The 24719-nt window shown below is 41.0% G+C and overlaps 1 protein-coding gene across 1 annotated transcript in view; it reads left to right on the top strand.

Moving 5' to 3' along the window:
• Positions 1-24719, top strand: part of jakmip3 (Janus kinase and microtubule interacting protein 3) — a gene marked incomplete at both ends in the record, with an annotated part of 25090 nt that extends 371 nt beyond the window's left edge. Inside the window, 21 exons of the mRNA XM_079182968.1 lie at positions 1-77; positions 1523-1762; positions 3117-3317; positions 5187-5300; positions 7250-7405; positions 8668-8805; positions 9850-9885; positions 10137-10208; positions 10408-10512; positions 13903-14025; positions 14127-14210; positions 14705-14767; positions 15359-15457; positions 15624-15722; positions 16574-16627; positions 19051-19116; positions 19490-19558; positions 19881-19958; positions 22165-22398; positions 24437-24502; positions 24669-24719. The exon at positions 1-77 is cut by the window's left edge and continues 166 nt beyond it. Of these exons, the coding sequence (XP_079039094.1) occupies positions 1-77; positions 1523-1762; positions 3117-3317; positions 5187-5300; positions 7250-7405; positions 8668-8805; positions 9850-9885; positions 10137-10208; positions 10408-10512; positions 13903-14025; positions 14127-14210; positions 14705-14767; positions 15359-15457; positions 15624-15722; positions 16574-16627; positions 19051-19116; positions 19490-19558; positions 19881-19958; positions 22165-22398; positions 24437-24502; positions 24669-24719 (2225 nt within the window). The remainder of the gene's footprint in view (positions 78-1522; positions 1763-3116; positions 3318-5186; positions 5301-7249; positions 7406-8667; positions 8806-9849; positions 9886-10136; positions 10209-10407; positions 10513-13902; positions 14026-14126; positions 14211-14704; positions 14768-15358; positions 15458-15623; positions 15723-16573; positions 16628-19050; positions 19117-19489; positions 19559-19880; positions 19959-22164; positions 22399-24436; positions 24503-24668) is intronic.

Raw genomic sequence — 24719 nt, 5'->3', positions numbered from 1 at the left:
TCATCAAGATCAAAGACGGAGAGATTCAGCGTCTCAACGGCCTGGTGCTGATGCTGAGGGACGGGTCCACGGACAAGGTGAGGGGCTGTCTGTCTGCTCATCAAGCTGTCTGTCTGCTCATCAAGCTGTCTGTCTGCTCATCAAGCTGTCTGTCTGCTCATCAAGCTGTCTGTCTGTCTGCAGAGCAAGCTATGTGTCTGCTTACCTACCTGTCTGTCTGCACAGCAACCTGTCTGTTGTGGTGGAAAAAACTATTCAATAGTACCGAGTGAGTCCTATGATACTGAAATTTAGAAACATTGAGAAAAGAAGTTTGTCTTTAAAGTATTTATTCTCTGTGAGAAGGTTCAATCGTCACACAGAGTGCAATGCGGTCTGAAGGAGGAAGCACCAGAGTGTTGGTTGTGTACGACTTATAAAGGCCTCGAGCACATGGTGGGGTAGGAGGAGTCCATCACTAAGACATTTGGACAACAGTGACCATTCTTTGATTGACCATTGAAAGGGTCAATGGCTGCACCCCCATTCAGCTCTTATCTAAACTGACAATGTCATGTCCTTGATTAAGCCCCCACACACACACACAATACTACTCAACCTGAGAGGACCCTCACTGACCATATCTGACATGGATTAACTTTGTTCATACAAAAATGGCCAAAACACTGAGTGGTCAGACAATAAAAACAGAGAGATGAGTCATAGTGGAAATGAGCCATCACACTGTCTCCTTATCTACCTGTCTGTCTGCTTATCTACCTGTCTGTCTGCTTATCTAGCTGTCTGTCTGCTTATCTACCTGTCTGTATACATACATACCTGTCTGTCTGCTTATCTACCTGTCTTTTCTGCTCATCAAGCTGTCTGTCTGCTTATCTAGCGGTCTGTCTGCTTATCTACCTGTCTGTCTGCTTATCTAGCTGTCTTTAAACACATCTACCCGTTTGTCTGCACATCTACCTGCTCATCATTAGATAATTGCTATTTAGTAGAATAACTTTAGTTTTGTCTGAGTTTAACATCAGGAGGTTGCAGCTCATCCAGGTCTTTAGGTCCTCAAGGCTGCTTGAAGTTTAGTGAGATGGTTGGTTTCATCTTGATCGATAGATATAATTGATCATCTGGTTTGATCGATAGATATCATTGATCATCTGGTTTGATCGATAGATATAATTGAGTATCATCTGCATAACAATGAAGGTTTATGGAGTGTTTTCTGATAATATTGCCTAAAGAAAGCATATATAAGGTGAATAAGAGCACAGAACCTTGTGGAACTCCATGACTAACGTTGGTGTTCTTCAAGGTTTCATCATTTACAAACTGAGATCGATCTGATAAATAGAACTTAAACCAGCTTAGTGCGGTTGCTTTAATGTTCCAGACTCTGTGATAGGATGTGACGGTCAGTGGTGTCAAAGGGTGATTTGACTCCTCATCTTTTCATTCCTCAGGTGTGAAGAATAATTTAACTCCTCGGGTGTGAAGAATGTTTCAGACTCTCCATCCTGTCATTCTTCAGGTGAGGAGTGCTCTACTGGCAGAGGTGGAGGAAGCGAGGAGGAGCTGGGAGGCGGAGCGTTGCCGCCTCCAGCAGGAGGTGCAGGAGCAAAGAGGAGCCAAGAGGAGCGCTGAGGAGGCTCTGACATCGGCACAGCAGGCCTGCCAGGCCCGAGTAGCTGAGCTGAGATCAGCTCATCACCAACACCAGGAGGAGCTGAACAGGACTAAGAGAGACTGTGAGAGGGAGATCCGCCGACTGGTACGAGTCACTCATGACTGTTTACACACCTGAGTCACAACTAGTGATTTCAATATATAATTCATATTATAATAACATCAACAATGACCTCCATGTACAAACTAGAACACAAAGACTGGCTACACAGACTGGCACAATGAAAAGACTGTTAGAGTCAAACACAGACTGGTACCACATACGGACATATCTGTGTTTACACACTGAGCACTGTCTTTGTTTAGGAATAGAAAGCAGCTGTTTCAGGAAAGTAAGTAATGTTACAGTTACATGTCAGACTGAAGGAACCAGCGGTCCTCTGATTAGATGTACTATCTCTACTGTGGAAGACTATTTATTTATATAAGGAGAATTACATCGAGTCAGCTTTGTCCAGTATGAGAGGTCTTCACCGGTCCACTCGGTTCTGAGGATCCAATAACAGACCTGGAACACAAGTTATTCTCAGTCTAATCAGGTTTATAGGGTCTGGTTTTACTACTGCAGGTCTAATAATACCTGATTACCTTTAATCATGTTGTTGCTGCTGCTGCTGGCGCTGGTTAACTCTTTGGGATCGATGGCATTTTGGATTGGGTCAAATTATTCTCGGGTCTAGTTGAGTTGGGTCTGGCTCTAGTTGAGTAGGGTCTGACTCTAGTTGAGTGGGGTCTGGCTCTAGTTGAGTAGGGTCTGACTCTAGTTGAGTGGGGTCTGGCTCTAGTTGAGTGGGGTCTGACTCTCTTTGAGTGGGGTCTGGCTCTAGTTGAGTGGGGTCTGACTCTCTTTGAGTGGGGTCTGGCTCTAGTTGAGTGGGGTCTGGCTCTAGTTGAGTGGGGTCTGACTCTAGTTGAGTGGGGTCTGACTCTAGTTGAGTGGGGTCTGGCTCTAGTTGAGTGGGGTCTGGCTCTAGTTGAGTGGGGTCTGGCTCTAGTTGAGTGGGGTCTGGCTCTAGTTGAGTGGGGTCTGGCTCTAGTTGAGTAGGGTCTGACTCTAGTTGAGTGGGGTCTGGCTCTAGTTGAGTGGGGTCTGGCTCTAGTTGAGTGGGGTCTGACTCTCTTTGAGTGGGGTCTGGCTCTAGTTGAGTAGGGTATGACTCTAGTTGAGTGGGGTCTGGCTCTAGTTGAGTGGGGTCTGGCTCTAGTTGAGTAGGGTCTGACTGTGCTCAGATCCCCCATCGAGCCTTTCTTTGTTGAAAATGAATTTGTGCATGTCGTGTTCAGCCCTCACCTGTGTGTCTCACTAACCTTGTTCCTTACCTATCTGAGTAATCACATCCTACTTACCAACCTACCTGCCTTACCACATCTACCTGTACGTCTCTAACCTGTGTACATGTCTGTCTTTCCTACCTGTGTGTCTACCTCTCTATATGCAGATGGATGAGATTAAGTTGAAGGACAGAGCTGTCAGTGTTTTGGATAAGGCCCTGGGGCTGCAGGCTGGACACGCTCATCGCCTCCAGCTGCAGACTCAGGCTGTCGAGCAGCAGATCGCAGCCCTGAGAGATGCACAAAGGGTTGGACTAAACCACCCTGGTCAAGCCCTTAACCCTACCCCTAACACTGCTCCTCACACCGTAAGCTCCACCTCATCCTGCTCCTACTGCATGAAATTAATTTAAACACAGCATGTTAACTTTGAAGTCATGACATTCCACGCCAGGCCCCACCTTCTTCAGAGTCACTAGGACCACTGCTCAACTAGGACTGAGCCATCCAAACACTCACTCCTTGTAGAGAAATGTGAACCCTTTGGTCCACTGCTCACTGTGCACTTGTCCTCCCCACCTGTGACGGCAGGAGAGGTCACATGACCAGATGAACAGCATCTTGCTGGATGAAACTTCCGATGTTACTGCTTCATGACTTCCCTGACTTCCAAGTCAAGTGACAGATTCTCACTGGAAGATGTCACAAACAGTGACAGATAATGTCGACTTTCACTTTTCACAAACAGTGGTAGATTCTTTATATTTCTTCCTAGAGTTGATAGTCAACAGTGTGACTGTGTGATCAGGTTCATTAAAGACCTATCCAAGGTTCTAATAGTTATACTATACTTCCACCACAATACATCATTGCAACCTCTCCAAAGTACAAATAGTACAATTACTACCACTACTACAATAAAACATCAACATACTGTGAAGCTGGGTGATTGTACAAATACTTCTATTACTACCACCTCAACAAGTCATCTGCAACTTTTCCAAATTACAATTAGTACTACTACCTCTACTTCTACTATGAATGCCACTACTACTACTACTACTACTACTGCTACTGCTACTGCTGCTACTGCTACTGCTGCTACTGCTACTGCTGCTACTACTAGTACTACTACTACTGCTACTGCTACTGCTGCTACTGCTACTGCTGCTGCTGCTGCTGCTACTACTAGTACTACTACTACTGCTACTGCTGCTACTGCTACTGCTACTACTGCTACTGCTACTGCTGCTCCTGCTGCTGCTGCTGCTGCTACTGCTGCTGCTGCTACTACTGCTACTGCTACTACTGCTGCTGCTGCTACTACTAGTACTACTACTACTGCTACTGCTACTACTACTAGTACTGCTGCTGCTGCTGCTGCTGCTGCTGCTCCTGCTGCTGCTGCTGCTGCTGCTACTGCTACTACTGCTACTGCTACTACTGCTGCTGCTGCTACTACTAGTACTACTACTACTGCTACTGCTACTACTACTACTGCTACTGCTGCTCCTGCTGCTGCTGCTGCTGCTGCTACTGCTGCTGCTGCTACTGCTACTGCTACTGCTGCTACTGCTACTACTGCTACTGCTACTACTGCTGCTGCTGCTACTACTAGTACTACTACTACTGCTACTGCTACTACTGCTACTGCTACTACTACTACTGCTGCTGCTGCTGCCGCTGCTACTGCTACTGCTGCTACTGCTGCTGCTGCTGCTGCTACTACTAGTACTACTACTACTGCTACTGCTACTGCTGCTGTTGCTGCTGCTGCTGCTACTGCTACTGCTACTGCTACTACTACTACTGCTACTACTACCACAAAACACACAGCAGACCGTGAAGCTCTGTGATTGGCTGTTTGTCATTGAATACAACACATTGGTCGTCATTGGTCATCTTTCTGCAGACGCTACATGTATTCTTTGTGGAGATGACAGAAGCTCTGTGATTGGCTGTTTGTCATTGAATACAACACATCATTGGTCGTCTTTCTGCAGACGCTACATCTTTGTGGAGATGACAGAGCTCTGTGACTATTTCTTAGTGATTGTGTTCTCTCCATATGTGCATATTGTAACTTTGACCTTTGTTCAAAGAAACACTTGTTTTCTAACTGTCGTCTGCTATCAACTGTTATCAACACTGAACATGATGACTTCTATGAGTTATAGCAGGAACCTGAAATACCTCTGTAATATAATAACTGTGTGTGTGTGTGTGTGTGTAAACAGTCTCAGGAGGACCGGGACATGCGCAGGTTTCAGTTAAAAATTGCTGAGCTCAGTGCCGTCGTCAGGAAGTTGGAGGATCGAAATGCTCTGCTGTCTGAAGAACGAAACGAACTGGTAACAAACACATCACTAACATCTTCCTTCACTTGTTGATGGTAAATAGACTCATGGCTCTTAGTGACATTATGCCGTCCCTAGCCCATAACCCTGACCTAAACCAACACGATCTGAGCCTTCAAAGGTGCAGCCTGAATGTCCTCACAACGCAAAGTCTTCCTCAACATATATACAGTATATCTATAACATATATACAGTATATCTATATCTATAACATATATACAGTATATCTATATCTATAACATATATACAGTATATATATATATAACATATATACAGTATATATATATATATATAACATATATACAGTATATATATCTATATATATAACATATATACAGTATATCTATATCTATAACATATATACAGTATATCTATATCTATATAACATATATACAGTATATCTATATATATAACATATATACAGTATATCTATATATATAACATATATACAGTATATCTATAACATATATACAGTATATCTATATCTATAACATATATACAGTATATATATAACATATATACAGTATATATATATCTATATATATAACATATATACAGTATATCTATATCTATAACATATATACAGTATATCTATATAACATATATACAGTATATCTATATATATAACATATATACAGTATATATATATATTATATATAACATATATACAGTATATATATATCTATATATATAACATATATACAGTATATCTATATAACATATATACAGTATATCTATATATATATAACATATATACAGTATATCTATATATATAACATATATACAGTATATCTATATCTATAACATATATACAGTATATCTATATCTATAACATATATACAGTATATATATATAACATATATACAGTATATCTATATCTATAACATATATACAGTATATCTATAACATATATACAGTATATATATATAACATATATACAGTATATCTATATCTATAACATATATACAGTATATATATATATAACATATATACAGTATATCTATAACATATATACAGTATATCTATATCTATATAACATATATACAGTATATCTATATATATATAACATATATACAGTATATCTATATATATAACATATATACAGTATATCTATATATATGTATTAGTGCTGGGCGAGTTAACGCGTTATTATCTCGTTAACGCATTCATTCATTAACGCCGACAATTATATTATCGCGCATTAATGCAGTATTCTTTTTATTTAGCGACATTTTTAACACAAGAACCGGGCAGCGAGCGGTGAACAGCTGTTTTTGTGGCATCACTTCCTTCACTTCCTGCTTGTATGGAATATGTATAATAAGCATATTTAGTTATCGCTACTGAGAATATAACAAACATAAAAAAAGTAAAAAAAACATGAAGTAGATGTATTTTAACTACTGTGTAAAGGGAGTACTGCTGTTAAACCAAATGTTGTTGCACTTTTGTTCATAGAGCAGCACTTTTAAAATAAAAGTGCACAATACACTACTTTTGAATTCACTATTGAACTTTGCGCATAACAATGAGATTAATCGCAATAAAATCATGCGATTAATCGCAATTAAAAATTGTAATCGTTGCCCAGCACTAATATATATAAATGTCCTCACAATGTAGAAATGTCCTCACAATGTAGAAATGTCCTCACAATGTAGAACTGTCCTCACAATGTAGAAATGTCCTCACAATGTAGAAATGTCCTCACAATGTAGAACTGTCCTCACTCCTAAGGTCTAAAACCCAAAGTGGTTCTCACAAAGATACACACTGTTTAACACAAACACCCTTTCTCTGGCTGTACTATAGATATATATATATATATATATATATATATATAATATATATATATATTTTTGTGTATATTGCATATGTTTTTTCTACATTATGTGTATTTTGTGTGTTTTCTATATTTGCTGTATTTTCTTTGCCTTCTGCAGCTGAAGCGTCTGAGAGAGACAGAGAGTCAGTTTCTTCCTCTTCTGGACAAAAACAAACGTCTGAGCAGGAAGAACGAGGATCTGGCTCTCACACTGCGTCGCCTCGACAACAAGCTTCGCTTTGTCACCCAGGAGAACATGGAGATGGTCGCAATGGTAATCAGAATCACCTTTATCATATAACTAGCTCGGGAAAAGGCCAACAAAGCTGTGCAAATAAAGGTCAATAATAAACTGTTATGTACACAAGTGGTGAAAAAATAGGTCAGTTCTGACTCAGCGGGTCGTCCTTCAATCAGAGGACCGGAGGTTCGATCCCCGGCTCCTCCAGTCCATCTCCATGTGTCCAAAGACACTGAACCCCAAAGTGCCTATGAATGTATGAATGTATGAATGTTAGATAGTCCCGATGGGCAGGTGACACCGTACATGGTAGCCCCTGTCAGTGTATGAATGGGTGTGAATGGGTGTGAATGGGTGAATGATGACCTTAGTGTTAAAGAGCTTTAAATGCTCGGAAGACTAGAAGATGAACTATGGACGGTCCATTTACCAATAAGTGTGAATATAAAGGCTGTATAAATATATATATAAAAGCCACAATGACCAACAATAAATAGAAATAAAAGGTCTATATAAGTTGTACTATACAAATAGTGCAGATAAATAAATAAATACTGACTGGGTATATATGTACTGGATGATTATGTTCCAGTGAAGATGACTTCATACTGTAAATACGACGTGTAAGATGTAAGTATATTTACATGTAATATGTACATCTATAGCACCAACAGAGAGCAGCTGTTCACCAGATGTATTGACCTGCAGTTCAAAATACTACAGTTTAAATAGAGCTCCAGCCCGTTCCCCCGTCTGCGTCTCACTAAAGTTCACTACAATTCTCCAGTTGGATAAAAGCTGATGTTGAAAAGTTCCTCCTTGGCAAATGTAACCAGAGAAGAAGACCAGAAAAGTGAATGAATGAACAAAGGCTGCCATCTTAATAAGACCACAGCGTGACCCCTGACCCTGTGGTCCTGGACCTGTAATCACACTCTGAGCTCCGTCACTCAAACCAGCAGTCAAGTCAATCCGTCACTTTCTCAAACAATAGTTCCATTTATTTTGTAGAGCCTAAAATCACAAATTCTCCTCAGAGGGCTTTGTGATCCTCTGACCTTTGACCTTCACATCGGAACAGGATCAGACTTGTTGACATCGTAGATCAGAAGACTTTATTTATTTGAGGCATCCTGAGTCTCTCTCACCAAATATAAAGTACGATGTCATAGAACAAAGTACTTTGTGGAGAGAAGAATCATTGCAATGATTGTACGCTGGTTCATGAGATTAGTAATTGATTAGTATCAGACAGTAGTTACTATGGTAACAGCAGCTTTTGTTTTGGTCCTCAGAGGAGACCGAGTTCTTTAAACGACCTGGACCGCAGCCACTCCAACAGTTACCATGGTTACAGCCAGGATGAGAGAGAGATGGAGTTTCTACGTTTACAAGTTATGGAGCAACAGCACATCATCGACGACTTGTCCAAGGTACTTATACTACTACTACTACTACTACTACTACTACTACTACTACTACAACAGCACATCATCGACGACTTGTCCAAGGTACTTATACTACTACTACTACTACTACTACTACTACTACTACAACAGCACATCATCGACGACTTGTCCAAGGTACTTATACTACTACTACTACTACTACTACTACTACTACTACTACTACAACAGCACATCATCGACGACTTGTCCAAGGTACTTATACTACTACTACTACTACTACTACTACAACAGCACATCATCGACGACTTGTCCAAGGTACTTATACTACTACTACTACTACTACTACTACTACTACTACTACTACAACAGCACATCATCGACGACTTGTCCAAGGTACTTATACTACTACTACTACTACTACTACTACTAGTACTACTACTACAACAGCACATCATCAACGACTTGTCCAAGGTACTTATACTACTACTACTACTACTACTACTACTACTACTACTACTACTACTACTATTACTACTACTACTACTACTATTACTACTACTACTACTATTACTACTACTACTACTACTATTACTACTACTACTACTATTATACTGCTACTACTACTACTACTACTACTACTACTACTATTATACTGCTACTACTACTAATACTACTACTACTACTACTACTATTATACTGCTACTACTACTACTACTACTACTACTACTATTAATACTGCTACTACTACTACTACTACTATTACTTTTAATACTACTACTACAACTACACATTGACAATTTGTACCAAGGTACTTATACTACTACTACTAATAAAAGTATTACTTTAATACTGCTACTACAACTATACACCAGTATTTTCAGTATTCAGCGTTTTCTTTTTATATATTAAACTGAAAGAGGAAAAAGTCTCAATTCAACATCTTTCTGCTACTTCAGCACCACGGACGCCATCGATGTATCAAACCAGCACAGCTGATAGATTCTAACCTGCTGATGTTTCACAGATGTTGAAGTAATAATATTGAAATCAAAGTCTTTGTGTTTTCAGGCTCTGGAGACAGCTGGCTATGTAAAGAATGTGATAGTGAGTATTGATGAGCTTCTACTCTGTGTGATGTTATTCATTCAGTGACACAAACACTGAGCAGCAGAATAAATGACCTGAAGGAGAAAGTGTGGACTTAAATGTATCATTGTATGAATAAATACATGAATAAATAACTAAATGAATATACGAATGAATGACTATAAATGAAATCAAAAGAATGAATTCATATATGAATGAATAAGTGAATGAATGAATCAATGAATGATGTAACTGCGTGTTTCCTTCAGGAGAGAGACATATTACTGAGACACAGACGTCAAGAATCAGTGAGGAGGAAACGAACCTTCAAAGCCTGCAGGGTAAGAAGGTCATCAAGCTTTCAAACTTCTTTCCTCTTCTCCTGTTCTCCTGTTCTCCTGTTGTCTTGTTCTCCTTCTCTTTTCTTCTCCTGTTCTCCTGTTCTCCTATTGTCTTGTTCTCATGTTCTCCTGTTGTCTTGTTCTCCTTCTCTTTTCTTCTCTTGTTCTCTTGTTCTCATGTTCTCCTGTTCTCACACAGGTCATAGAGACGTTCTATGGCTATGATGAGGAAGTGTCTGTGGACTCTGATGGATCATCTTTGTCATTTCACACCGACAGAACTCCTGATACAGAACCAGACGAGGTACATACACACACAGACACACACACACAGACGCACACACACACACACACACACACACACACACATACAAACACAAAAAGTGTGTATTTGGCTTCTGGAGGGATACTGCACTACTTCTCACCTAGAACAGACGAAGTATTTTGTTCTTGCGTTTACAGGTTGTTATTAGCTACCGAGGCTGCTTCAGTGTTAGTCATTGTGCAGTTTCTGCTTGTGTAAGGGAGGTGTGCTTTAGTTTCTCCTGGTCAATTGCTCTGCTAAGTGCCAGGGAGTGGCCTGCACTCCTGGCAGACAATAAGCAATCAGTAGGTAGCTGTCCTGAAGCACTGCTGGAGGTTGGAAGCGTTGAGCGAACAAAGGGAACAGGGCGACTTTTTCAAGCCCGACTTCGTCAAGCAAAGACTTCTCGAGCGTGTACTTGCGGGTCAGTAATCTGTTTGTATTGACTACTATGTGTTTACATCCTATTTCTGACCGTTCCTCTGTCCGGTGGTCATGTAGACATGGGGTCACTCCCAGGTGCCGTGACCCTACTGACCTCATCTATCCTGCTCTCTCAGCTCATGGAGAGCAGGTGGTGGAGGGGGGGCTCTGGAATTGCCAGTTGGCGGTGCCGGAAGCTGAGTTCATCAATCAGCTGGATCTTATCTTCACTAGACACTGTTCTACTGCCAACCTCTCCGTCACTCCCCTCCAGCTCTCTGACCACTACTTCATGTCCTACTCCCTCTCCTCCTCCCTTACTTCCTCCTCCTACCCACATGGTTTCTACCCGTAGTCATCTCCACTCCCTCTCCCCGCTGATCTTTCCTCTTCTGTTACCTCTGCTCTCCCTGACCCTGAATCCTTCTCTCTCCTATCCCCTGATACTGCTACTGATCTTCTCCTCTCCACCCTTTCCTCTTCTTTGGACAACCTCTGTCCCTTCACCTCCAGGCCTGCACGGCTAACTCCACCTGCCCCATGGTCGGACTCAGTGCTACTGACAGACTGAGCCTAAGAGAGGCTGAGCGTAAATAGAGAAAAGGCAAACTCCCAGAGGACCCTCGTAACTTCCTCTCTCTTCTTTCCACGTTCTCCTCCTCTCTATCTACTGCTAAAGCTGCTTTATTCCGCTCTAAAATCCTAACCTCTGCTTCCAATCCTAAAAAACTCTTCTAAACTTTCTCTTCACTCCTCCAACCCCCTCCTCCTACTTCCTCCCTTCTCCCTGATGATTTCGCCAACTTCTTTGACAAGAAGGTAAATGATATCAGACCCTCCTTCTCCCAGTCCCCCTGTCCCTGTCCACCCTCTCCCTCTCTAGCCTCTCCCTCTCTTCCCCCTCAGCTCTTCCTCCCCTCTCCAGGCCCCATCTTACCCTATCTTGCTCCCCTCTCTCCTAACGAGGTCCTCAACCTTGTTACATCTAACCGTCCCACCACGCGCTCTCTTGATCCGATCCCTTCCCCTCTTCTTCAGTCTATTGCGACTGAACTCCTTCCTTTCCTCACCCACCTCATCAACACATCTCTTGTTTCAGGATGCTTTCCCACAGCTTTCAAGACTGCCAGAGTCGCCCCCCTTCTGAAGAAACCACCACTTGACCCCTCTGATGTCAAGAACTTCAGACCGGTTTCTCTTCTTCGGTTTCACCAGAACAGCCTCTTGGACCCCCACCAGTCCGGGTTCAAGGTGGGTCACTCGACAGCCCTCCTTGCGGTGAAAGAGTCGCTTCACGCCGCGAGAGTGAACTCTCTCTCCTCTGTCCTGGTTCTCCTGGACCTGTCTGCGGCGTTTGACACGGTGAACCACCAGATCCTCCTCCAGACCCTCGAGGGGATGAGCGTCTCAGGCTCTGCACTCTCCCTGTTTGCATCCTACCTGACAGGTCGATCCTACCAGGTGACATGAGGGGGGCCGTGTCGGAACCACGCTTGCTGACTACGGGGGTTCCGCAAGGTTCAGTCCTGGGCCCCCTTCTCTTCTCGCTCTACACAACATCTCTGGGTTCTGCTATTCGCTCGCATAACTTCTCTCACCATTGTGATGCCGATGACACCCAGCTGGTCTTGTCATTTCCTTCTGGTGACACTCAAGTGGAGGTACGCATCGCTGTGTGCTTGGCTGACATCTCGAAGTGGATGACGACACACCACCTCAAGCTGAACCTGGACAAAACCGAGCTACTGTTCCTCCTGGTGAAGGGCTGCCCGCACCGAGACCCGTCCATCACCATTGATGATACCGTGGTGACGCCAACTCGGACTGCGAGGAACCTGGGTGTGACCCTGGACGACCAACTGATGTTCTCAGCAAACATCTCATCGGTTACACTCATCAGGAGGATTCTCCCCTTCCTCACTGACGAGATGGTGCAGGTGCTCATCCAGGCTCTGGTCATCTCCCTCCTGGACTACTGCAACTCACGGTCACGGCTTTTTCCTGTCCTGGCCCCACAATGGTGGAATGAACCTCCCACTGACGTCACAACAGCAGAGTCGCTGCCCATCTTTCGGCGCAAGCTGAAAACTCACCTCTTCAAGAAGTGCTACCCTGAGCCTTCCACTCAGCACTTACTGTATTCATATTAGTTTGTTGCACATATTGTATTGTATTTGTTTCTGTACGTTTGCTCTGGTTTCTGCTCTTAGATGCTTGTTTAAAGGAGATGCACTCATGACTTCTGGTGGCTAGTAGTTCTCTTGAATACCGATGTTGAATACACTTATTGTAAGTCGCTTTGGATAAAAGCATCTGCTAAATGACTGTAATGTAATGTAAACACACACACACACACACACACACACACACACAGATACAGAAACACCTAGACCCTGTTCAGGTCTCTGGTGGGTCAGAATCTATTGGGTCTGGCTGCACCATCTAGACTTAAGCCTTGTCACTCTGAGGACACTGAGGACTCTGAGGACACTGAGGACTCTGAGGACACTGAGGACACTGAGGACTCTGAGGACACTGAGGACACTGAGGACACTGAGGACTCTGAGGACACTGAGGACTCTGAGGACATTGAGGACACTGAGGACTCTGAGGACACTGAGGACTCTGAGGACACTGAGGACTCTGAGGACTCTGAGGACACTGAGGACTCTGAGGACATTGAGGACTCTGAGGACACTGAGGACTCTGAGGACACTGAGGACACTGAAGACTCTGAGGACTCTGAGGACACTGAGGACTCTGAGGACTCTGAGGACACTGAGGACACTGAAGACTCTGAGGACCAGCAGTCAAACAGCAACCATGCTGCCACTTGACCATTTGTTAAGCAAGGCATTGAAGTCCTAAAGCACAGGATGTTTGTTGGGTGTTACTGGTTCTGTTACTGGTATCACTGGTTCTGTTACTGGTTCTCTTACTGACTTGTTTGTGTGTTTTAAGGTGTGTGTGCGTGAGGAGGCAGAGTTCCGTTACCGTCAGCTGACTCAGGAGTATCAGGCGCTGCAGCGAGCGTACGCTCTGCTGACGGAGACGAGCGGAGTGAACTACGACGCTGAGAAGGAGATCAAGGTGACTCAAACCCTGAGCAGGGCACCAACAGATTGATGGTTCTATTCCCTGTAATGAAACAAGGCACCAACATGTTGATGGTTCTATTCCCTGTCTTACAGACCAGAGAGCAGTTGCTAACTGAAATCAGTCAATATCAAACCAGAGTTGCAGACCTGGAGTCCGCACTGAAACAACAAGGACTGGTAACACACACACACACACTGTGAATGCTAATAGTAATATTTATTAATATAGAGTAACTAACTTCAGGTATAAACCTGGGTTTCAAGGGTTTTTCAAATTGATACTTTTTTATTGGAGATTAATTATGACCTGTTTAAATTTATGACACATAGCTCAAATCTGATTGGAATCTCATTCTGATTCTATAATACTAATAATATCAATGTTTCCTGTTCAGAAAGACTTTAAACACATTGAATAGACGTGCAAAAAAAAAGAAAAAGCTGCACAGCATTTTAATGTTGATTTAGAATTAAAATGATTTGAACAAAGCCTCAAAGCTGGTTTGGTAAAGCCTCACTCATCAGAGATGAACGTCAGCCTCCTGAGTAGCAACTAAAACAATAAATCACTTGTGTTTTTAGTGGTTTGCTGTCATGTTGATTTGAACATGTTCTAAACATCTAACTTCTACTGACACTGCTGTCTGTCTGTCTGTCTCTCTGTCTCTCAGGATGTGAAGTGGGTGGAGGAGAAGCAGGCATTGTATCAAAGGAATCAAAAGCTGGTGGAGAAGGTGAAGCAAACACATGAGAAACAAAGAGATCATTCAGTGTGAGGACATCAGAATCCAACACTAAGCGTCCATAAATCCACTTAAACATCACAGAGAAAATACTGATCATGTTTCTTCAGCATCAAAGTAATCCAGCTGTGATCGTCCATGTGGACCAGATCATTGAGACACTTTGAATACAAGGAAACTAAAACGTAACTCACTGTGTCCATGGCAACAGTACACTTCATGTTTACATCCCTCAAAGCATGATGGGAACTACACTTCAACTTCCTGGACCCAGAGCATGACTCTGTCCCAAATAAGACACAATAAATAATAATAATAACAAAAGAAGAAGAAGAATTAATGGAATAAAACCATATACTTTGCTCGATAGATATTAGTATGACTCGTTTTAATATGGGAAGATATATATATATAATATATATATATATATTATATAAACACACAGAGAAATGCAGCATTATCTGACAATGTTTTCATCATTGTTTCTGGCTATATATACGTATATATATATGTATATACATATATATATATATATATATGTATATACATATATATATATATGTATATTTGTGATGTTTACAGGTGAAGCAAATGGAAGGTGAAGAGCTGCGGCTGGAAAATGAAATCCAGGACGTCAGAGATCAGAATGAACTTCTGGAGTTTCGGATCTTAGAGCTTGAGGTAAACAAGACAGATGTAAACAACAACATAAACATAAACAAACAGTCATCACACACATAAACAACAAAGTTAAAACATTCAGACAGATGTAAACAACAACAACAACAAGTTAAAACACGCTGACACTTGTGTTTCTGTTTCTATGGAAACCGTGTTTACTGTCCAGGAGAGGGAGCGACGCTCACCTGCCATTAACTTCCAACAACTCCATTTCCCAGAAGGCCTCAGTCCCCTACAAATCTACTGTGAGGCAGAGGGAGTCCCTGTGAGTATCCCTACACCTGAGGACACATGAGACCTTTGTCATTTTCTAGTTTGTGCATCCTTGATTCCTTTCCTTGCCTCCTCTCCTCATGCTAAGTCCCGTCCACGGGGTGAAGCAAGCAGAAGAGTGAGGGAAGAGATGTGAGGAGTTGAACCCGTCATTTTAAATAGACATCAAATAAATATGAGTCACAGCTGCATCATCTGTTCTTTATTATTTCATGATAATAATAAAGAACAGATGCTTTCTAAGCATCACAGTGTTCATGACAACGTATATGTTTACTTTAAATTCTGTCTATATGACAACATGAAATACAAACACATTAATGCTGAACACTAGAGAATGTTTATTGACTAATATTTAGCCATATTCAGCCTGTTTGCACTCGTAAACATCGTGTCAGGATTAAAGTAGATGAATTGGATTAAGCTACATTTAAGAGAAAAACATAACAAGATGAATGTCATGAAAGAAAGTGGTTCAATCAGAGACTTGTCAGGCGCTACACAAACGGTGAAGTGCAGAGAGTTTGATGATCTGAACACACTGTCATGGTCTCGCCTCTTTTATTTGTCCCGTGGCCCACAGGACTTCCACAGAGGATATCCCTGTGTTTCCTGACTTAAAGCTCCTCCGGATCGCCTCCTCTCTCATTGAGATTTTGCAATTGGGACGTTGTTTAAAATGAAGCACTGAGATTGAATTTGGGGCCGCAAGCCGGAGGAGCGAGGAGAGAAGGAGGCACAAAACAGAGAAATAAGAAGAGCCCTGTAAATACACCTGAATACACCTACACACACCTGAGTAGTTAATAGTTTTCCTGAATGATGTTTATTATTTTCCCTCAGGACATTGCGATCAGTGAGCTGATGAAGAAGCTGGACATTCTGGGAGATAACGCCGTAAGTGTATGTTGAATTCAATTTGTACATGTATGTGTTTTCAATAGTAAAGTCACTTAATTTGGACCTGGACTTCATCTTCTGTCATCAGAAGCAGCAGATCTCTTCGTTCAGTTCTGTTTATTTGGACCTAAACCTGCAGCAGCTCCTTTTATTTAACACTGTTTCCTCTGCAGTGGTTAATCCATGAAACCAACCAGTGTCTCCCCTCATCTTTCTGCTGTTATACTGACATGTGACTGGTCTGATGAAAGCTCGGTTACTTTACCATGATAACACATTGATGTCTCATTATTGACCAACAGATGAGTAAAAACAGAAGGATTTTTCTGAATCTAAAACTTGTATTTACATGTTATTCAGTTGTTATTTACATGTTGCTGACACATTGTTGACGTGTTAATTAGATATTGTTGATGTATTGTTGATGTGTTATTAACATGTTGTAGATGTGTCTTTTTAGTTATTTACCTGTTAATTACAACTTATTGACATGTTATTAACATGGTATTTACATGTTCCCTTGTTATTTAGATGTTGCTAACGTTATGTTGACGTGTTATTTACATGTTGACATGCTATTTAGGTGTTGCTGAGGTTTTGTTAATGTTTTATTTAAATATTGTTGAGGTGTTGTTGACATGGGGTGTACATGTTGCTACGGTGTTATTGACGTGTCATTAATCAGAATCAGAACTGTTTATTGCCATGGTATGTTGAACATACAAGGAATTTGACATGACGGGAGGTGCATAACATTTACCAATCAACAACAATCAACACAGTGCAAAGTAGAAACATATTCAATTTAACAGAAAAATGTAAAAGTAAAATAAAAAATGAAATCAAATATAAAATAAAGTGAAATATAAGATAAAGTGCAAAAACGAACAGATAACAGGACTATAAACAAGTGAGGTGTAAGTGTAGTGTAAAAGTGTCGAGTGTATTTAAATAAGAACCTAGAAGGGATGCAGGGGAGTGACCGATAGGAAATTGACCAGGGATGTCAGAGTCAGTGGGGGACCCGGGCTCTGTTAATGAGCCCGACTGTGGAAGGGACGAAACTGTTCATGTGGTGTGAGGTCTTGGTCCTGATGGATCTCAGCCTCCTGCCAGATGAAAGGGGCACGAACAGTTTTTGTCCAGGGTGAGAGGGGTCGGCTACAATCTTTCTTGCTCGCTTCAGGGTCCTTGAGGCGAACAAGTCTTGGAGGGACGGCAGATTGCAGCCAATCACCCTCTTGGCAGAGCGAATGATGCGCTGCAGCCTGCCCTTGTCCTTGGCAGTGGCTGCAGCGTACCAGATCGTGATGGAGGAGCAGAGGATGGACTCAATGATGGCTGTGTAGAAGTGCACCATCATTGTCTTTGGCAGGTTGAATTTCTTCAGCTGCCTCAGGAAGTACATCCTCTGCTGAGCCTTATTTGTGATGGAGCTGATGTTAAGCTCCCACTTGAGGTCCTGGGTAATGATGGAGTCCAGGAAGCGGAAGGACTCCACCGCATCGAGGGGGGAGTCACACAGGGTGATAGGGGCTGCATTCTTCTGGAAATCCACAACCATCTCCACTGTCTTTAGAGCGTTGAGCTCTAAGTTGTTCAGACTGCACCAGGTCACCAGATGGTCAGTAATCCCACCTGTAGGCGGACTCATCCCCACCAGAGATGAGTCCAATGAGGGTGGTGTGATCCGCGAACTTCAGGAGCTTGACGGACTGGTGACTGGAGGTGCAGCTGTTGGTGTACAGGGAGAAGAGCAGAGGGGAAAGAACGCAGCCTTGGGGGAAACCGGTGCTGATGGTCCGGGAGGTTGAGACATGTTTTCCCAGCTTGACGTGCTGCTTCCTGTCAGACAGGAAGTCTGTGATCCACTTGCAGGTGGAGTCGGGCACGTGCAGCTGAGAGAGCTTGTCATGCTGTTGTTGACATGTTATTTAGATGTTGCTGAGGTGTTGTTGACGTGTAAATATCATGTTGCTAACGCGTTGTTGACGTGTTCTTAACATGTTGCTAATGTGTTGTTTACATGTTATTGACATGTAATTAACATGCTGCTAAAGCGTTGTTGACATGTTCTTAACATGTTGCTAATGTTTTGTTGACGTGATATTTACATGTTGCTGATGTATTGTTGCCATCTTATTTACATTTTGCTGATGCATTTTTGACATGTTAACATGTTGTTGACATGTTATTTACATTTAACTGAGGTGTTGTTACCTGTCAAAGGAATGTTATTGACATGTTGGTTATGTGTTTTAATGTGTTATTTACATGTCGCTGAGGTGTTATTGACATATTGCTTATGTGTTTTTGATGTGTTATTTATATGTTGCTGTCGTGTTATATACATGTTGCTGACGTGTTGTTGACATGTTAATTCCTTATTGTTGACATGTTGTTGGCATGTCTTCTTGCAGAATCTGTCCAATGAGGAGCAGGTGGTGGTGATCCAGGCCAGAACGGTTCTAACTCTAGCAGAAAAGGTAACGGTCACAGCTGAACACAGCAGTCCATCAACCTGCTGTCCTTCCATCCTGTTTGGATCTCACTCAGCTCATCTTGTTAGTCAGAGTACTTGTAGAAGGACAGATGTGGTCACTGCCATCATTTTATGATGTATTGTTGTTTGAATCATATTTACACAATGGACCATATGTTTATTTGTCTTAATCACCCATCTAGTCTCTTTCTGTCTCTGTTTTTAGTTTATGTTGTTCGATGTTTGTGTCTCTGCCCCCCTGAAGGGTCTTGAAGATGGAAATGTCCTCTGAACATTTCACTTCCTGCCAGTCTTTATAACAATCTACCTCTTTTGTCCATCTACCTGTCTCTCTACCCGACTCTCTCCCCGGTCAGTGGTTGGAGTCCATTGAAGTGACAAAGTCGGCTCTGCAGCAGAAGATGTTGGATATTGAAAGCGAGAAGGTAAAAACTCAACTTAGACTAACCCTCTTGTTCATCAAGTTGAATGCATAAAACACAGAAAAAAATCATTGTTTTTATTTTCTATTCCTTGACTAGATAGTGATAGTAGAGACGGAGCTAAACAGGGAAGTTGCAGTTTATGGTCAACATGTTACCCAAAAGCCTCGAGGACGCCTCATAGCAAACATTGAAAACACTAATGAGTTCCACTTGAAGGTGTTTGGTGATCGGTTACACTGAACTAACAGAGGATTCCCAGTAAAGGTTAGTGACAGTGGCAGAGCCTTTAGGTGATCTTTGACCTCTGTGTGTTGTTTACCAGGATCTATTCAGTAAACAGAAAGGCTACCTGGATGAAGAGTTGGACTACAGGAAGCAGTCCATGGATCAGGCTCATAAGGTCAGTAGCAGCAGAAATATAGAGGTGTGTGGTGTTTTAAAGGTGTTGCACAAAAATGATTCACTAAAGCCAAAACAAATATAAAAACCAACACAGGAGGTCCAGAGTAGATGATCCTTCACAGTCCAACAAAACAGGACACATCACGAAGACCTTCAGACCTGAACACAACCTGTTTCAGATTCTCCTCTCTTGGAGGCTACAGAACCCTGAACGCCAAAACAACCAGACATAAGAAGAGTTTCTTCCTGCAGGATGAACACTAACATCACTCAGTAACCTTTACCAGTAAATTATATATATCATAGTATAAGTACTCCCTTTTCTGTAACATGTCAATATCATCAATTTTACATAGATAAAAGCATTGCTGTATGTACTGCCATATCCACCTACCTCATATATAAATCAACCTGTTACATGAATCATTCCATATCTATTCTAGCACCCCTTTCACCATTGCACTACTGTCCTACTGTGTACTGATGTCATTGTGCTGTTGCAAAGTATGTGTACACACTTACTTGGCCATAAACCCGTGTTTTGCGAAGAAGGACGTCATATAAATCACTTTTCCGAACCGAATATAATGAATTTTACCCACATGCTATATACCTACTTAACGACGAGATTCTGAGAAACAACACAAAAAACCTAATTTTACTCACTCAAAACACAATTATACACGAAGTAATATATAAACTACCAAGTTCCAGCACAATACCACGTATTTTTCGGCGAGCTACAGCGAGCTACGCACTCTGAATGCAGATTTCATCACAAAAAAAGAGACTGTCATGGCCGAACGATAGCTTAGCAAGCATGAGAATTCCACCCTGAATCCGCAGATATCTTCCATATTTATCTCCTTCAAACCGTTCAAACGTTACACCGTGGAACACACAAGATCAACCAACCACAGAGCAAAACATTTGAAACACATCGTACCTTGAGCTGGTTTTCTGGGTGAAAAACTCTGTAAATCCACATAAATCTTTTCGCTACGTATGCGCCCGGTCCCTCTCTTTCTTTTGAGAGTAAAATAGAGTTAATCAAGGCATTTATGCTTAGATAGTCCTCCTTTTACTTTTCAGCGAATCATTTCGACGCTCGGTCTGTTGCGCAACTCTCAAATTTTAGTGGCTAAAAAGTCTGTAAATCACCTGACTGACCGGCCCACTGTATTCTACACGCATTTCCGCATTCTAAGACGTATCACATGTGCAAATCGACCAATTATAGGCTTCGAAAACTGCCAATACACACATGGAGCGACGAAAAAAATCACATAAAACACATAAATCAGGCCCCTGAAAGGTCAGACATGGTTCAAAATGATGCCAAATTGCTGTAATAGATAGATTGAACCCTGTTAGTGATAAAACAAGTGAAATATATAGTTATATAGTATATACAATGAGAATAGAACAGCTGGAAACCTGGTTCCAAAATTCTGAAAATTCTGAATCTTGGCTTGAGCTGGCATGAACTCTCTGTGCTCCAACCTCTATCAACTTGGCCTGCTTCACTTTATCAAAGCCAATTCTTTTTTAAAAAGGACTGCTGACATGTTGTGCTATGAAATAATGAATGAAGTATACTAATTATTAGTATAGTGATATAATTATACAATAATAATAATAATAATAAGTATAATTTACAATTTAAAAATGACATATTGTCTCATAGCTGAGAAGAGACAATAACAATTGCATTATGATTACATTAGTAAACTATATATTAACAGTTTATTAATGGACAAATCACATTTGATATACTTTATTAAGCATGTGTTGATGATTCGTAAACCTTTCAGAAATCATTTGTAAAACCTTTATAAACATATAGGTAAATGGTTGGTCAGCATTGGTCAAAAAGTCCAGGGCCATTTTCAATCCCCAATCCGTCCCAGGAGACAGGACAGTGAGGAAAGACGAAATACAAAGAATGATTAGAGTTAAAAGTATGGTCCAGAGTTCCTTTGTTAGAGTTACTTGTATGTGTTTCCAGCTCAGTGTCTCCCTGAAATAATGTTTTTTTTTAATTTTCTTTTAAAGATATATGTTGAATTTTAAAAATACAACCAACTTTAGTGCAGGGCTAAAAAGACTAACTCAGGTATACAGGGTTTCCCACAACAGCATCATGTTCACTAATTATATTAAAGCACAATTAATACTGACTCTTATGTTTGTCCTTGACATAGAGGATCCTGGAGCTTGAGGCCATGTTGTTTGAGGCTCTGCAGCAGCAGGAGGATTTCAGGATGGAGGAATTAAAGATGGATCAGGGTCGTCTGTCTGAAACACTGACGGAGGAAGAGAGAGACGGGCTGAGGAGAGCAATGGACCAATGGAAACGAACTGTGATGTGTGAGTTGAGAGAGAGAGACGCCCAGATTCTCCGAGAGAGGATGGAATTACTGCAACTCATACAACAGGTAAACAATTAAACAACAGGTATACATTATACAGCAGGTTCACTTTTAAACAACAGCTTAACATGTATACAACAGGTAAACATTATACAAGAGGTAAACATTAAACAACAGGTAAACATTATACAATAGGTAAACATTATACAACAGGTAAACATTATACAACAGGTAAACATTATACAACAGGTAAACATTTAAACAACAGGTAAACATTTAAACAAGAGGTATACATTATACAACAGGTTCACTTTTAAACAACAGCTTAACATGTATACAACAGGTAAACATTATACAACAGGTAAACATTTAAACAACAGGTAAACATTTAAACAACAGGTAAACATTATACAAAATATTTAAAAAACCTACATGACGAAGAAATTCTGATAAAATGGACCATGTAACCTATTTTAATCACTCAAAAACATATATATTGACAAATTACTTCAAGATACTACAAGTACTACCACAATTTCACCTATTTCTCGCCAGGAGAAGGCGAGCAATGTTCACCGTTATCGATCCCAGCCACGATCTACGGCACTTTCTCACACATACTGCATATCCAAGAGCACGAGCACAAGACACTGAATCGAACCATAGCTTCCGAATTTACAATTACAATTATTGTCCCGCAGATCATCACACAGCACATCATCATAAAAATTGAAACACTTCATACCTTTTAGATGTTTTTCTGGAAGAAAATCGCCCCGAAAAAATGTAATCCGTTTCCTCCATTTGCAGCTGCTCTTTGTCTTTCCTCCTTCGAAACAACTGAGTCTCTACAAGCGAATGAGTAATAATTTCAGTTTTGGCCAATGGGGGCGGATCAAGGTTTTCGATTATTTTATTGGCTCAAAATTCTGTCAAACAACTGAAAGAACGTATCATTACACTGCCCACACTCTTCCGGGTTCAGATCTGTGAGAAATGCGCAAATTGGCCGATCACAGGCTGTGTTAGGTTCAATTACAATCCGTAAAACTGACATTCAGACAAAAATGAGCCATGTTTTACAGGTTATTATAGGGCCCAGGCTCTCAAAATGATGCCAAACTGCTGTATTAGATAGATTGAACGCTATTAGTGATAAAAGAAGTGAAATATATAGTTATATAGTATATAGAAGTACAATAAAACAGCTATATGTGCTCCTTCCAAAATCAGAATTGACGTTGGCTGACCTCAGCTGACCTGTACACTGGCATTGATTTCTCAGGCATACTTCACTCTATCAAAGTCAATTCTTTTTTAAAAGGACTGCTGACGTGTTGTGATATGGTTTGGAAGAGATTAGGCCTTCGTGTGCATCATTTCAAATCAATAAAAGTGCTTTTTTTTCAGGCGAACCTGAACATTTTCAATTTGAGCAGTGTGTAACATTCATCCAGCATTTACCAGTAACATATACACTGATATGTACACATATTAACAAACTATCACAAGTGTTAGTGTTATAATTCCATTGAAATTATTCAAATAGACCTTGTAGTTAGCAAGATAAGCCCCTTTGAGTGTGGGGATGACATTTTCGAGCAGAGGTCTAAAAATAGGCCTAGGGTTCAAGAGGTTAACTCACATTTCAATGAATAGAAAAGTAGAAAGGCTTCAGAAACTTAATTTAATTGAATTGCCATTGACATATTTTGTTTTACAAAACAAAATACACAAAGAAAAGTAGAATTACAGCAGAGTTATCATTACAAACTATTACTGTGAACTCACTGAAATACAAATAATTTCAGAAAAATTACAGTGCAATGGTAAACAAACAAATTGAGCTTACCTGAGGTCTATTTGTATTACTAAAGCGACTTAGTGTGTATGTGTGTTCATTTGTGTGGGTGTTGCCTTCGACGAGCCTCTTGATCGTGTGTGTCTATTGTAAGAAACTGTGTTTTGGAGGATGTATGTTGCAACATTGCAAACCAATCATAAAACAGAAACTCTTAAACCTACAACAAGCAAACAGTTAAACAACAGGTACTATTTAACTCTTTGTTTTGTGCATTATTGACATGAGGTTTGTGTTTGACAGCGGAACAAGGAGCTGGAGGAATGCATAGAAGCACAGAAACGGCAGATTAAAGAGCTGGAAGAGAAGGTACAGGCTAATAGAAACACAATCAATTCTTGATTTTGACAGTACATGTACAGTTAGCAACAGCTCATTACATCACCTTGGCAACACATGTACACTGTAAAAGCTGACAGGATGTAAATCTGCTTTCTGTGACTTTCCACTGACTCTCCACTTCTTTTTCTTCCAGTTTCTATTTCTGTTTCTATTCTTCTCTTTGGCTTTCATCCTCTGGTCCTAA

Source organism: Pholis gunnellus (genome assembly GCF_910591455.1).
Source record: "Pholis gunnellus genome assembly, chromosome: 21".
Classification (NCBI taxonomy): domain Eukaryota; kingdom Metazoa; phylum Chordata; class Actinopteri; order Perciformes; family Pholidae; genus Pholis; species Pholis gunnellus.
This window is presented reverse-complemented; position numbering and strand designations above follow the sequence as displayed.